The sequence below is a fragment of the Phragmites australis genome, chromosome 16, assembly GCF_958298935.1.
Source record: "Phragmites australis chromosome 16, lpPhrAust1.1, whole genome shotgun sequence".
Taxonomy (NCBI): domain Eukaryota; kingdom Viridiplantae; phylum Streptophyta; class Magnoliopsida; order Poales; family Poaceae; genus Phragmites; species Phragmites australis.
The window spans coordinates 5,727,803-5,739,514 of record NC_084936.1 but is presented as its reverse complement, the minus strand read 5'-3'; the positions used below and the strand labels follow the sequence as shown (position 1 = coordinate 5,739,514).

Sequence of the window (11,712 nt, the reverse complement as noted above, 5' to 3'; positions counted from 1 at the left end):
TGAATATATCTAATACCACTTATACGATTTTGCAATACACTTTTGTACTAAGTTATTGCATAGTTTACTATCCAATAAGTGTTCAAAATCAAACATCAAAAGTAATTGTTGTTCACTGGCACAATTACTTTATCACGAGTAACCATAGTTCGTGAAAAGTCGAGCGACTAGAGTCTTGTCCCTGATGGCATGTCTATAAATATAAACACTTTTGATGCTTGTTAGAAGGGAAATTTTTACAAGATCATACACATGCATGTCTTATCAGGATTGTTCATTTGGTTGACATTCATACCGGAGGAGTAGGTAAAAAAATAGGGTATGTGAAAGAATCAATAGATATATGAGTATCATATAGGAGTGATGGACGACCGAGATGTGATGTGAGTACGTAGCACATTACGGAAATGTATTTTCAATGCTTACTATTATTTTACTATAAATTGATAAATATGTCGTAGAATTGGGAATCAAGATCATACTTTCAAACCAAATTTAGCAACCTACTCTACTATTCATCTTGGGATCATCATCCTTGGAGGCAGGAGGTAGTGTTGTGTGCTCATCGTTTCAAATACAAATCCTCTGACTTCACGAATAATATTTTGTGAGAGAAGGTACATGATTTGCAGCCATTTACTACAGAGAGCCTAATACAGCTAAAATTACCGTGCCAAATACTACAGCGTCACTCCTTTAATACTCTAGCATTAGATCTCACGGCTCCCATTCCCACCGTTTCACGTGTCGTCTCAACGACCGACCCAAACGACGCTCGCGGCCACCACGCCTGCCGAAGTGCCGAACCAAACCCCACACGACTTCCTCTTCTCGCACACACGTCAAGCCGAATCGAATCGAATCGAAACCCTCTACGCAATCCGAGCCGCCGGGAAAGCTATCGCCGGCGGCGGCATGAATAAGCGGCCCCGCGACGATCCCTCCTCCTCCTACGGCTCCGCGCCCAAACGCCAGTTCGGCGCAGGTACCCCGCGCCGCCTCCTCCCCCTTACCTCCCTCGCCAACCGCCCAGGCCATCGTCAGGGCGAGGTGGGATACTGCGGTCGGGTGGGTGGCTAATTAGGGTTTGGGGCTTTGGGTGGCAGGCGGGCATGGCGGGCAGCAGGGGTACTCGGAGGAGCGGAGAAGCGCGCGGCGGGTGGCGGACCACTACAGCGCGCGGTCCAACCAGACGCTCGAGGAGCGGGAGAACAGCCCCATCATACACCTCAAGAAGCTCAACAACTGGGTGGGTCTCAATTTGCTTCCCTGTCCACCTGTCCCTAAAATCCTCGATAAAATGAGGCGTACGTGATAAAGCACAACCTTTCAGAGGCCATGCTAACCGTCCAATCTCTGTGTGTGGGCAGATAAAGAGTGTTCTGATCCAGTTGTACACGCGCCCCGGTGATTGCGTGCTTGATCTTGCTTGTGGGAAGGTAAACGCCGTGTTCCATTAGGATTTATCAGAAAGAGCACTGGTTCTTGCGGTTCAAGGCAGTGTTATCCGATATTGATCTGTTTTGCAACACAGGGAGGTGATTTGATAAAGTGGGATAAAGCCAAGGTTGGCTACTATGTAGGGGTTGATATCGCCGAAGGCTCGGTTAGTTCCCTATCACATGACACATTTATGCTATATGTGTACAAGTAAACCAGGAGTTTTTATGTATTAGCTATATAATCCTTGATACCTAATAATTCTCAAGATTTTTCATTATGGGTCTCTGAAGCTTGATTTTTTTTTTGCGCTCTCTTGTTTCTTTTCCTGCCTCTTATAGGTCTCTATAAGGGATTAATAGATTGCACACTTTCTGTTGGAGTGCAATATATTTTGATGTATTTGCATCACTTTGGAGCATGGACATATAATGGCCTCACACTTTCAGATAAAAGATTGCATGACTCGCTACAATGGTGACACAGATCAACAACGAAGGAAGAAGTTCAGTTTTCCTGCACGACTTATTTGTACTGATTGTTACGAGGTAAAGGACAGAACTAAAGTGACTTGATTAGCCATTAAGTCATTCGCCTAACTTGATGATTTGCATTTGCATTCGCAAACCCACTAACCGACAACAGGATGTTATGATCAGTTGCTTATTTTCTGTAATTATGTCAAATAATATGTTGTCACGTCTGTGGGGACGTGACCGGATTGGATAGGTGTGGGAGGTCTCGGGCCGCTTTTTGGCCGGTTTCCTGCCCGTGGTGACATCGAGGGAGGCGCTGAGCGTAGCAGGAAGATGAGGAACAGAGGTAACAACAGGGAGGTGAGGTACAAAGAAAAGGACATGAGGACATAGATTGGTTTATTGCTTACATTCAAATGCTGCCGACTGCTCTTTATATATAGAGCCCGACCCTAACAATCCCAGCTAAATATGATCCGAATCCAATTCTACTGATCTCTTTCCCAATATTTGAACCGAATCCAACTTTACTTATCTATTTCCAATCTTACCCAATCTGAATTACCTAACTTATCTCAATTTGGACTTGACTTCTAACTCTAGTTTATTTCTTACCAAACTTATCTAAACCGAATATCTCCTACCAAACTTAACTCCCGCACATCTATGTTACACCAATTTGGACACGCGTATTGGACACGACACATATCGGACACCGCGGTGCGGCAATATTCTAAAATGACCAATACCGCAGTGCGGCAATCAGTACTTGCGGGTTGATTACTTCTACCACCAGATGCCATTCTTAACAAGAAAAAAAGGAACAATAACAAGAAGTAGTCAAGAATCGGACCGTGTCGAGATGCATTGAACAAGAAGAAAAACGAACAAGCAGGAGGCCAGACTCAACTGCTGGCATCGAGATGCATCACACGGATGCCGGAGTCGAGCACTCGAGATGGATCGACAGTTGGCGTCGGGCGGTGGCCGGCGGTGCAGAGCTGCAGATGCGGGCGCAGCTTGGGTGCGGCGAGGGGCGGCAGGCACAACTACTCTAGGATTGCATCGCTCGCGTACAGGCCAAGGCCATACATACACCGTGTACGAGCCAATATGGGCCAGGTCGTGTCTAGGCCGCGTTGCTCGCGTGTCCTAGGCGTGTCGAAAATTCAACAGTTTTATTTTAAATCAGAAATACTTCGATACTCATCCGATACTATCGGCGTTGTATTGGTATCGAACATGGTACGCTGCGCGGGTGCGGCAATTCACTGGCGTGTCCGTGTTTCCTAGCCACACATAACATATGCAAGCATAGGCCCTTGCATATAACATTTATGGACATATTCATACACTTTTACTGGAAAGATAATATTGTTTTATCCTTTCACATCACCAAGCAGAATATAGTGTACCCCATACTTTCTTTGTCCGTGGTTTTTCTTCACATGCTTATGAAGATGAAAAGGAAATATACGACTGACCCATTTCTTTTGTCTATTCCTTAGGCTCGTTTGGATGAGTATTTATGCGAGGATGCTCCATTTGACATGTGTAGCTGCCAGGTGACTCACCTCGCTTTGTACTTCAAACCATTGAGCTTTCATTTGTCCTAGTCCATTGCTATTGTTGTGTGCGTTCAAAACTTCAAATGTATCCTTTCCCAATTGTCAGTGCAGCTTTAAATTTGTTGAGCCTTCTCGATATCTAAATGCCCGTGCAAATATTTTCCATAAGAAGTTGGTGCAACATTTAGTATCATTTGCCCAACAAAAAAAAAATGACTTTGATGTTCCTCACAAAAAAACGACCATGATGACGAAAATGTTCTTTTTATTGATAATGCACCATCAAATCTTCTAAACTTCTAAATATTAGTTGACTAATTGAGTAAGGTTATAGGGAGCTTTTCTGAAGTCTGAATAAGGAACTCTCTTTGAGCACACAAATCCAATTTTGAATGCCTCTCTCTATATTTCAGTTTGCTTTACATTATTCATGGTCAACTGAAGCACGCGCTAGACAAGCCCTGGCAAATGTATCTGCATTGCTTCGTCCTGGAGGCATTTTTGTTGGTACAATGCCTGATGCTAATGTCATTATCAAAAGGCTTCGAGAAGGTATGTCGCTGTAAACAACCATCTTCTTCTTATTTTGATTGACTTTTTCATACACTTGCTGTAAGGTGTGATAAGTATTAAACTCTTTTGCTATGCTCAGCTGAAGGATTGGAATTTGGGAACAGTGTTTACTGGATTAGCTTTGGCGAAGAGTACGTCGAAAAGGTAAATTCTGCTCAAATATTTTATAATAAATCTTTTTTCTGTTGTTTTTGTTACTAACTGGTTACTGGTCTATTTGTTTGTTTTGATGATGGTGTAGAAATTCCCCGCATCCAGACCTTTTGGTATCAAATACAAGTTTCACTTGGAGGTAACAGTGGGACCGGCTTTTCCTTAATTTATGCCTCATATTTCTTTTAGTTGAATGTGCTTTCAAAGGGTCATTAATCGTGGCACTAGTTTCTCTTAGTTGTTTGAACTTAAATACTGATGGTCTAGTTTGAGCATTTACTTCACTAGTTTCTGGTCTATCAAATTATTTTTCCCCCCAGATTGGTTCCCTTCTTTACAGTTTCTTTTGTATTGATGAATCCTGAAAAAAATCGTGCTGTAACAAGATTCTTCTGCAACATGCAGGATGCTGTTGATTGCCCAGAATGGGTTGTTCCATTCCATCTCTTCAAATTACTGGCAGAGGAGGTATTGAATTATTCCCTTCAACAGTGTCCTATTCTGCCTATGCCTCAACGATTACCTATGTTTTTCTTTTTCTTATTTCCAAAAAGTTGTTGCAAGATTTGTTCTCTACAATGGCATGTGCCTTTCCTTCTTACCATCAAGTTGATTGCAAGATTTGTTGAAGTTAATTCTATTCTGTCTTTGTTGTTCGCATTTATATGAAATGGCCACCTTTTTACATAGTTTCCGTACCGATGCTTGGAGGTTGTTACATATTGTTGTCAATATCTTGCAGTATGATCTCGAGCTGGTTCTGATGAAGAACTTTCATGAATTTGTACACGAGTACTTGCAAAAGCCAGAGTTCACTGAACTCATGCGGAGGCTGGGTGCCCTTGGTGATGGAAGGCAGGACCAAAGTACTTTCACCCCCGAACCTTGTAGATTGGCTGCCCTTGAAAACTGTCGTTTTCCCCCACCGTAACACCAAACGTGTTGCAGGTACACTGTCACAGGATGAGTGGGAGGTTTCCTATCTCTATCTCGCATTTGTTCTGCGGAAGGTATTGCACAATGTACCTCTTCTCATTCTGTTAACAGCAGAACTGCATGCCGGTTTGGTAAAACATTTCCTTTCGCAGCGAGGGCAACCCCCTACCCAGCGGAGAGCCAGCAATGCAAACAGAGGGAAGATGTTCCTCACCGAGGGTGACATCGAATATCTTGGGATATAAGCAGAAGTCTACCCTAGAGCTTGCTAACAGCTTACCGATTCTATGCTCCTCCACATAGCATAAAAGAAAGTTGTAACTTTAGTCGCTCACCTGTTATTTATTTCTCCAATTTGTATCTGCTGTATAACTTAACAAAATTAAATGTATAAACTAAAGGACTCATAATGCAATTTTGCAGGAATGAATGAATAAAACAGTAGGTGTCATATCCAATTAGTTTCAAAGTTTGAAACCGCACTCCAAATCGCTGCTTTTGTGTACAAGCCTTTTTATCGTCTTCTCCTGAACTTCGTATTTATGGTTACAAACTCCCGGAGCGTCCCATCGGCAAGCTTGCTGATGTGCATGGCTGTGCTGTTGTCGCAGCGGCAATGGATGAATGGTTTGTAGTGATAGCTTGGTTGTTAGGGTTGGAGACCGAATCTTGATGCATGCAGTGGCATTGTGACGATGGTGTGATACGGGTACCCTTTTACATGTAAATGTCTCTGCTCGCCACCAGATGGAATCCAATTAAAGCAAAGCGTATAGTAATGACGAGGCTGTAAGAACTGGTTCAGGTGAATAATCTCCTAGATTTTACTCCAGTTGGTCCAATTGGAAGAACACGATGCAACGTCTGGATCACGGATTGCACACACACACAACAGCATCTCGAACGGGCTGATGGGCCTGCAACTCTCTCTCTCTGGAAATAATTGGTGGGCCGTCAGCAGTCGCCACGCGAGTCCTCCAAACAGAGCGTTGCGCTGCATTAGGACCGCCTCGGCAGTTTGCGCAGTGGGAGCACAACATATAATGCTGGTCCTGGTCAGAAGCAGCACGACCTTACTTGAACAGGATCTGTTCTATAGGATCGTACCGCTGCATCCTTTACCAATAAGGAGGCAAGCACTTACGTCTGGTTGATGACCAAGGACCTCTGGGCTAGAGCGTGATTAATGGCTAGGATCTGTTCCAATCGGAGCTATAGGATCGTACGGCTGTAGAGGATCGTTCCTGCCAGGCCAGTCCTGATCAGGATGGCTCAGAGGTTGTCTGACAGACCCCACCATAACATTTTGCTCCTCTCTCACTCTTTTTTCTCACCTGCTAATCACACTTGCTGGCCGTCACAAAATCTGCTTTCGCATATCTGTGCTCCCAAATGATCAGGCGTAGCCTGACAAAACATTCTACTAATTCAGGATAGCGGTACAGCCTGCAGGATAGAAGTCTATTACTATCAACGAACAAAACACAATTTTCTCCCCTTTTCGTTCACCTTTCTAAACACAGGAAACCCAGGAGATATCACTAAACACCACATTCACACGCCTAAGTTGTCTGCACAGTAGAGTAGGAGACAAACCATGCCAAGCAATTGTTAAGCCAAGATACAGATATAACATTTTATATATCAGAGATCGTCTTTTATTGTACTGTTTCCACAGTCATCGAAACTGGGATGATGCGAAGGACAAAAGCTGTACATTACATTAGTAGTTCTTAAGCCATATGACAGACCCAAGTAATTTTCGACAGATTCAAAGTGCGACAAGTCCCAGGTGGCGTGAGCTAATCATGCCTCTTGAACAGAACCACTAGGATGACCCCTATGGCCAGAGCCATGAAGGATCCCCCAGCAGCCATCTCCGCGAAAGTAGGGCCCTTCTCAGCTGACGAGCCCGCTCCAGCTTGGTCTTCTGCCGGGTTCCGGAACATGTCCTGGAAGAAGTGGGTTATATTGTCGACTAGCTCCATCACTGTCTTCTTGGCATTATCCACAAAGTCTGCGAAAGGTGAGCCGGCAGGCAGTTCCCCATGGGATACAGTTTCAGGGGAAGCATCTTCAAATTTCTCCAGTGACTCCACTGTGGCGGAATCCTCGGGGAATGTCTGAACTGGAGCTGTATCACAGCAGAAGACAACAACAATGGTCATGCAGTTTGCTTGTGGCGATGAACACAACAGAACTTTGACTAAAGAATCACGAGGTACATACTTGGCTGGTGAGTCTTGTAAAATTCCATAACCTTCTCATTCTTCAATACTGCATCCCAGACATTTATATCTGATGCAAGGGAGGCGACAACACTCTAGAGATCAAGAGTCAAGAGACAAACATCTTTAGTGAGATAAACAAGAAGATATCAGGACGAATCAATCTATATATCAGAACGAATCAACCTAAGTGGTATATTGCCATACCATTATATAATACATCAACTAAGATAGATTATGCGACAAAAGCTATCCCGCTTATTCAAATTGTGTAACTGAAAAGTAAAGACTACTCACAGAATTCCCTAACACAGACAACTAATAACACCGCGGAGATTGCACAAGAGCAACAAACATGTATAGATGGATTTCTTCCAAGTCTATAACTATAGCAGATAGAGTAACAACAAATTATTTGCAATGCATTCAGTACTATCCTAACTATTTCAACAAACTTAGGTGACATTTTATGAACGGCAACATCTGTGATGTATTTTTCTAAAGTGACACCTACTGGGGTGGTACATAATTGATTTCCGCAGTTAACAGTGCAGTCTGTTTACAGGGGTCATCACAACAACTGAAAGAGATCAACCATAACAGCAACAAAACAATATAGTTACAAACCTGGGCCTCTGGACTTGATTTCAAGAATGTAAAGGCTTGCACTACATGTCCAGGCATTGAAGGAATTATTGCATCCGCAGCCAGCTTGTTAAGCTCTTTATCCTGTTCCTTAACAATCTCTACCGGAACCTCATTAAAATAAACCCTGTAAGAAAATACTTTGTGAGGACAGGTTCAATATGTACGAACCAAACGTGAAGCAAAAGGTATCATGTGCAGATACAACAATTCTGAAGACATTACAGTGTTGAGTGTCACAAATCAGAGTTATCAAATGTTGCTTCATCGCGTCATGCCAACTTGAATGACCTAAATTACTAAATACCAAACATTGGAATCCCCTTTCCAATTAATCTATTGTGCTGCAGTGACCTGATATCTAAGTTCTTCTCAAAAGTTGGGGAACTGAATCCCCACACCCCAACCCCTAAACTGAATCGGATACTACCCAAGTCCCATCAACAAAAATCATTTCAGCCAAACATGTCATGACGAATAGATCGCAAAGAAATCCTCCAGCAAAAGGAAATCGACATCCTAAACAATTAAATCCCCTAAAAGAAATCTGACCTATCAAATCAATTCGACAAATTCGGAGAGGAAACGTGCTAAAGACGCTATCTTTCACCTCTCTATGGCGTCCCTGAGCTCAGCGGTGGCCTCCTCTGCCTCCTCCCTCGACGGCGGCGCGAACACCAGTCTCGGCTTTCCGGCCGCCGTCACCTCCGCCTCGGTCACCGCCACGGCCGCGGCGTCGTCCCGCCAGTCCGCGAACTCCCAGTCGTCCACCTCCCAGGATGACGCCCACTGTGCCGCCGTTGGAGGGGCCTCCCCATTCGAGGCGGAGACCAGCGGCGCCGCCTCGGCGGCGGCGGCGGCGGGGGCCGTTGCGAACGCCGGCGCGCCGCGGCGGAAGTGGCCGCCGCCCTTGCCCGCCTTCGCCGCGGCCGCGGCGCCCCCGGCGATGCCGACCTTCGCTGCTGTGCGCATGACGCCTCCCCCCATGGCGACCTCGCGTTCTCCTCCCTTGCTCTCGGTGGCGTCTCCCCCTTAACCCCCCCACCCTCTCGTCCTATCTTTGTGCGACAAATTGCAGAAGAAACCTTATCGTTTTTTATACCACGGAGTAATGAGACGAGAAGTGCTGGGAAGGATGGATTTGTGATGATGTAGGTTTGCGAGGGTATTTTGTGGGAATGTTTGGAGGGAAAAGATCCTGTCCTGTCATGTGTGGAAGGAAGGGAGGTGAGGAGGGCGATGAGATGTGGAGATAGGAGATAAGAGTGGAGTTGACTTGGCTGCTAAGTTATCCGGACGCTGATAGATGGCCAGTGGCTGACATGTGGGTCCGCGTGATATTGTGTTGTGTGGAGACAACTTTAAAAATAAGTCATACAAAGGTTTGGACACTCGCCCATTGTAAATAGAATAATAGAAAAGATTTCTCTTTCCACCTCTCTTCTTTGGATCATCTAAAATCTTATACGTGTCTCTTATATGCAGTTGAATTGGTAAGCCCATTATTATACATGTCTCGGTTGTCCTATGTTTCTACATGTATATCCTCACCCTCCCTCCCAAATGCACGGTCATGGTTTTACCTAGAGAGGTGGAGCCATACCTGATGACTCTGTGCCGCTGTCAGGTTTCAGGGCGGCCTGTAATTTCCTGGCTTTGCCACTGATTTTATCTTAACCTAGCTCCTCTAACCCTAATCATGTTTAGCTCTCCCAAGCTTGTTGCATGAGACAGAGCTCAGAGGCTACTCTTGGTGTGACTGTGTTCTTCCTAGTTGTTGACGGTTTCTTTTTGGCGGTAAATGAGCGCTTAGTTTGTTAATTAACTAAGAAAATACAATTAGTTATTATCAACTAGGTGTGCATGCAGCACAAATGGAAGCTTGCTTTATCCAAGCAACAGTACGAAATATGAATAGTATGACTAACTAATTGAGCTAAATCATAGGCTACTCTATTCTGCTCTCTTCCTTCGTTGAATTTTGTTTCTTAGCACATATTTCTTTTTTCGGTTTATCACATTTCCAATAGCAATTAGATATTTGTCGTATGTATTCTATATAGTTAATCTAAATTTATACTATCTAGTCATTTAAAACCCATTAGGCCGTTGTAAGATTGACGTCAATATCGACCGTCACATGAGTTGCCTAGGTAAACATCAAAGTTTTGGACCAAAGTTTTTCTCTAAAATTGATAGGTTTTGCTAATTTCCAAAAATTCCGATGCTGGTGCGCATATGTCGAGCATAAACATTCCATATGAAATTTGTATAGCAAAGTTACAATGAATTAAATGTTTCATTTCTCTTTCCTCCTATAATTCTATAGACCTTACGGGTACTATTACAAACCTCTTTTCTACGAATTCGTGCACGTGTAACAGAAGCAAGAACTCGATGTTTCTTTTGGGGAAAAAGTCTATTATGCCTCCCTCAACTCTTGTTCGGGTACTATTACAAGTCTCATTTATATGAATTTCTGCACACGTGTAATAGAAGCAAGAACTCGTTGTTTCTTTTAGGAAAAAAGTCCATTCCGCCTCCCTCAACTCTTGTTCGAGTTCGATTTTCCTCCTTCAACCGTAAAATCAGATATTGTTGCTTCCTCAACAATCTAAACCGGATTTTTTCCACTCCGTGTGGCTTTGGCCCTAGTTTTATCCTACATAGCTCACATGTGGCAGTAGGCCCCATATGTGGGTCCTACTGAGAGGCAATTTTTGTTCTATATTGTGATGATGTGGATCTGTTTTTGGTGACATGGTAATACCAAAACAGAAATATCACAAAATCAGTCATTGAAAATATCCAGACCCACACATCATTCTCTATCCCTTTCATCTTCCTCCCCTTCCCCCTCTCCTCTCCTTTTTTTTTCCTCTCTCAGCGCTTGCTCTCCTCTCCTTATGGCCGATTTCTTACTACTTCACCCAAATACATAATCTTTAGAGTCGGATTATTATATGTACATAATATGGATTAAGTCTTGCGAATATATTCGTACTCACGTTGCTTGTTTGTTTTTCAGGTGATGATAAATGCCGGCTACTTGAATCCCAAGAGCAGTGTGGTGGCGAGCATTCGTTATACTACCTTTAACCCCAGTTGGTTGCCTTGTGGGTAAATGACACCATCAGTTTTGTTTCTTTAGATGTTTTCTGCTGCGATTTGTTTATGTTTACACTAGTTAATGCCCTGTCTTTTGTCTAATGTACCAACTTGTAATCTTTTGAACCATAGTTTAATCATGATGTTGTGATATTTATATTGGTAAAGGTATGTGTGGGTAATAGTTTTCTTGGGAATTACCAGGGCACACATACTGAGACTGCCGAAATTGGATTCAATTTAATCATTAGGGTTGCGATTGTTGTGATGAGACGCATGTTAGCATGTGGCACGTCGAGAGACAGGCGTGTGCTAACTCTCAGCTTATTAAATAATCGCCCTAATGATTAATTTAAATACAATTTTGTACGAATCCTGATAGGTACATACAAGCAACAAAATAAGCTTCTCTGAGATTATACTTATTCACCCGATCAGATTGCTCCCCTATAAACAACCAATTGCACCATATATATAGCGCGTACTATCCATAGCTTATGAGTAGCTATGGATTCACGCTGTTAAGGCCAGATGACTGAGTAGCTGGGTGTGCATAGTGAGAAGCAACGACACGTGGTTCGGTGG

At 43.6% G+C, this 11,712-nt stretch overlaps 2 protein-coding genes and 1 non-coding gene across 3 annotated transcripts; 2 read left to right on the top strand and 1 right to left on the bottom strand.

The window, feature by feature from the left end:
* Positions 1 to 733: 733 nt before the first annotated feature.
* LOC133894767 (mRNA cap guanine-N7 methyltransferase 1) lies at positions 734 to 5,604 on the top strand. Its single transcript, XM_062334929.1, has 13 exons — positions 734 to 985; positions 1,107 to 1,249; positions 1,371 to 1,439; positions 1,535 to 1,606; positions 1,890 to 1,988; positions 3,425 to 3,481; positions 3,898 to 4,036; positions 4,137 to 4,201; positions 4,299 to 4,349; positions 4,616 to 4,678; positions 4,953 to 5,076; positions 5,159 to 5,220; positions 5,299 to 5,604. The coding sequence occupies exons 1-13, from the start codon at positions 916 to 918 to the stop codon at positions 5,389 to 5,391; spliced, it is 1,107 nt and encodes a 368-aa protein (XP_062190913.1). The 5' UTR covers positions 734 to 915; the 3' UTR covers positions 5,392 to 5,604.
* A 609-nt stretch (positions 5,605 to 6,213) lies between these two features.
* LOC133896538 (small nucleolar RNA U3) lies at positions 6,214 to 6,439 on the top strand. Its single transcript, XR_009905791.1, has one exon. It is a non-coding gene; the product is annotated as a small nucleolar RNA U3 (small nucleolar RNA).
* Positions 6,440 to 6,768: 329 nt separating this feature from the next.
* Positions 6,769 to 9,065, bottom strand: LOC133894766 (uncharacterized). Its single transcript, XM_062334928.1, has 4 exons — positions 8,630 to 9,065; positions 8,002 to 8,146; positions 7,376 to 7,469; positions 6,769 to 7,280 (listed from the first exon to the last, which is right to left on the bottom strand). Exons 1-4 carry the CDS (start codon positions 9,004 to 9,006, stop codon positions 6,949 to 6,951), a joined length of 948 nt encoding a protein of 315 aa, XP_062190912.1. The 5' UTR covers positions 9,007 to 9,065; the 3' UTR covers positions 6,769 to 6,948.
* Positions 9,066 to 11,712: the final 2,647 nt, after the last annotated feature.

Excerpts from the sequence above, each read along its gene's own strand:
- LOC133894767 (XM_062334929.1), top strand. The coding sequence starts at position 916 with ATGAATAAGCGGCCCCGCGACGATCCCTCCTCCTCCTACGGCTCCGCG. Across the intron at positions 4,350-4,615 it reads AATACAAGTTTCACTTGGAG|GATGCTGTTGATTGCCCAGA; the intron begins GTAACAGTGGGA and ends TGCAACATGCAG. Across the intron at positions 5,221-5,298 it reads TCGCATTTGTTCTGCGGAAG|CGAGGGCAACCCCCTACCCA; the intron begins GTATTGCACAAT and ends TTCCTTTCGCAG.
- LOC133894766 (XM_062334928.1), bottom strand. The coding sequence starts at position 9,006 with ATGGGGGGAGGCGTCATGCGCACAGCAGCGAAGGTCGGCATCGCCGGG. Across the intron at positions 8,147-8,629 it reads CTCAGGGACGCCATAGAGAG|GGTTTATTTTAATGAGGTTC; the intron begins GTGAAAGATAGC and ends ATTTTCTTACAG. Across the intron at positions 7,470-8,001 it reads AATCAAGTCCAGAGGCCCAG|AGTGTTGTCGCCTCCCTTGC; the intron begins GTTTGTAACTAT and ends CTTGATCTCTAG.